The sequence below is a fragment of the Phaethon lepturus genome, unplaced genomic scaffold, assembly GCF_000687285.1.
Source record: "Phaethon lepturus isolate BGI_N335 unplaced genomic scaffold, ASM68728v1 scaffold25928, whole genome shotgun sequence".
NCBI lineage: Eukaryota > Metazoa > Chordata > Aves > Phaethontiformes > Phaethontidae > Phaethon > Phaethon lepturus.
Genome location: NW_010557237.1, coordinates 312 through 3,107, shown reverse-complemented (window position 1 = coordinate 3,107; position 2,796 = coordinate 312). Strand labels below are relative to the sequence as shown.

The window sequence follows — 2,796 nt, the reverse complement described above, 5'->3', positions numbered from 1 at the left end:
AGCCTTCTGCTCCCGTGCAGCCCTGGGGAGGGCAGAAAGCAAAGCGCAACAGGGAGCTACGGGTGGGGGCCGGGGCCCTTTGCGGTGCCAGAGCTGCCCCGTCCCCCGCCGTGAAATGCCCCGGCCCCGGGGTCCCCTCACCTGGCAATGTGGTGCTGGGACGGTGCCTCCTCGGGGTCCGTCTGCAAACGCCGGTCAGGGCTGGGGCTGGTCTGGCCCTCCATGGGGGAGGGCAGCAGCAGGCAGGAGAGCAGCAGGACACCGAGCACCCAAAGCCCCTCCATGCTGCAGCAGTGCCCTGTGAGATGCCAGGGATGGCTGAGGGGGACGGCAAGGCCTGGCAGAGCCAGCAGCTGCAGAGATGCCCTGCAGTGCCAGCCTGGCTGTGCCCTGTGCTGTCCCTGGGACAGGACATGGTGCACCGTGCAGCACCAGGCAGGGCATAGCTGCACTTCCAGCCCCAAAAGGCTGCTCTTGCAACAGCCCTTCCCCAGCAGAGCCCGCAGTGTGGGAACACACATCTCTTGCAGCTGCAGGGACCATCTATACCTAAATAGCTGCTTATAGCTGGGCCATGTGCCTTGGTGATGCTCCAGTGAGCACCTGGGGTGACCCATGTTTAGGGCAGTGCAGGGACTCTGGGCTCACAAGCTGGGAGCTGCAGCCATGCAGCCCCCAGAGCCCTGGCACATATAGAAGACAGGATTACCTGGGGAGCCGAGGGTGGAGTGGAGCAGCCCCGTCCAAGCCCTGGGCCAAGCAGTGCTGCTCCTTCTTAGCCTGGCTTCAGATGGCTCTCATGGATGCCCAAGAGCTGCAACTCAGGGTGTCAGCACCTAGGAAAATTTAAAGGCAGTTCAAGATGCTGTGGGGCAAATGTTGGGGTGCAATCCTGCCTGTTGTGGGGGACCCCAGCCCTGCCCAGGGAGGGATGTGCATCCCTTCTCCCTCCCCAGGGCTGCCAGCCCTCAGCCCCCACCCCTGTGCCTGGGCCCTAGGTCTGAGGGTTTGCAAGGAGACAAAACCCGCTTCTCTGGAGATATGGACGAGGGATGGCAGTCCCAGCTGGGAGCCAGCCACCATGAGGAGAAACCTTCTTGGGAGCCCACATCCTGCATGGGGCCAAACCTACCATCTGTAGTAGCTGGCAGCACCGTGGCCCAACCTGGGCGGCTCTGCTGCCCTTACCACAGCTGTATCTGCTCAAGGTGTGGGGCTGGGCACATAGCATCTCACCCTGTGGCCCCAAAGGTGCCATGACAGCCATGGCCAAACACATGTGTGGCACTGCCCAGCTGCTTGGCATCCTGCAGCAGCAGGGTCCAAGACAGTGCCAGGGCATGACCAGACAGGCACAAGGGCTGTCTGGTCCCACACCCTGCAGCGCTGGGATGGGGCAGGCTGCACCCTGAAGGGGTACAGCTTCTGCCTTTCTCCCTTCCACAAACAGCCTCCCCATATTCCGTGGGCTCTGCCAGGATCCTGGAGTGCCTGTCTGAAGGGCCAAAGGGCCTTCCACAGCACAGCCCCATGTCCTGGGGCTGGGCCAGGCCATGGGAAAAGAGTTTGGGGCAGAATCCTGCTGTTTTGGTGAACGCCTTCTCTCCGAGCACTGGGGTCCCCAGTCAGCGATTGGCAGGCTGTTCCCGTTGTCCCCTGAGCATGGGGTCTGGGGGCCAGGCAGGCGTGCTCCGGCAGCGGGCGCGCAGGGCGTTTGAGGCTAGGATGGATGCCTGCCTTATGAGTCACGTTCGCTGGGGCCGGGAAGGGGCGGAGGGACAGGGAAAGGCTCCAAAGGGCTTTCCCACTGCTCACACTCTCTGCATAGGGCCCGTCCCCTCATGTGCTTCCCGGGTGCCTGTGTCCCCCATGCCTCTTGCCCCATGTCTCAGCCCGTGTCCTGCTGGTGCTGCTTGGGTATGGGGAGAGGCAGGGCTGTGGGCACCGTGCGCGGGCAGCCTGGCACTGCATTCTCCCTGCCCGCACCCTGGCCTGGTGCCTGCCTGCACTCTGCTCCACAGGCAGGGGAGAAAGGGGCACGGAGATAGTGGCAACAGAGCTGCTCAGCCAGGGGCTTGTGAGCAGATACCATCCAGGGAAGTCTTGGCCCTGGCTTTCTTCACCCTGCTTGGCCTGCAGCTGTGCCAGCCACATGCCAGTGCACGTGGCATGCAGCCTACTGGGGTTTTGGGAAGCCTGTGGCTTTCCCTCAGCTCTAGGACCATCAAACCAGATATTCCCCTGGGACCTGCAGTAGGCTCAGCCCTGGGGAAAATGCAGCTTTGCAGGCAACTGCTCTGCAGCGAGAAGAAATCCTTCACCAGGAAATTCCCACCAAGGCAGGCAGCGTGCTTCCCAGGCTGTTGTAGGGCCAGAAATGGACGCGAGTGTGCCTCTGAGCGCACATCTCGCCCTGCACCCCACTGGTGTGTAGGGCAGGAGGTGCCCATGTATGCACAGGCGCATACAGCCCTGCTGAAGGGAGGCTGTTTTTCCTGTTAGGGTTGGATGCTCTCCAGGAGTGGTTTTGGAGATTTAAACTCAGCGGCTGCTAAAGCCTTGGGACTGCAAGTCAGAACGTCCTGAAATACTGACCAGATGAAACAAGAGCAAACCCCAGGGGAGGATGAGGGGGCTCAGAGCAGTGGGGCAGTACGGAGGCAGCAGGACCTGCATGCCCACCTTGCCCTCCCTGTACAGGGTGCTGGATACAGCCCTCCCCAAGCCTCAGCAGCAGAGCTGGGATGCTTCTGGCATCCAGGGACATGCTGGTGGGATGGCTTCCACCTGCCTTTT

The 2,796-nt window shown here is 62.1% G+C and overlaps 1 protein-coding gene across 1 annotated transcript in view; it reads right to left on the bottom strand.

The window, feature by feature from the left end:
- Window positions 1-284, bottom strand: part of LOC104625161 (complement C1q tumor necrosis factor-related protein 1-like) — a 1,414-nt gene extending 1,130 nt beyond the window's left edge. The window contains 2 exon segments of the mRNA XM_010292720.1: window positions 1-22; window positions 142-284. Of these exon segments, the coding sequence (XP_010291022.1) occupies window positions 1-22; window positions 142-284 (165 nt within the window).
- Between the last annotated feature and the right edge of the window lie 2,512 nt (window positions 285-2,796).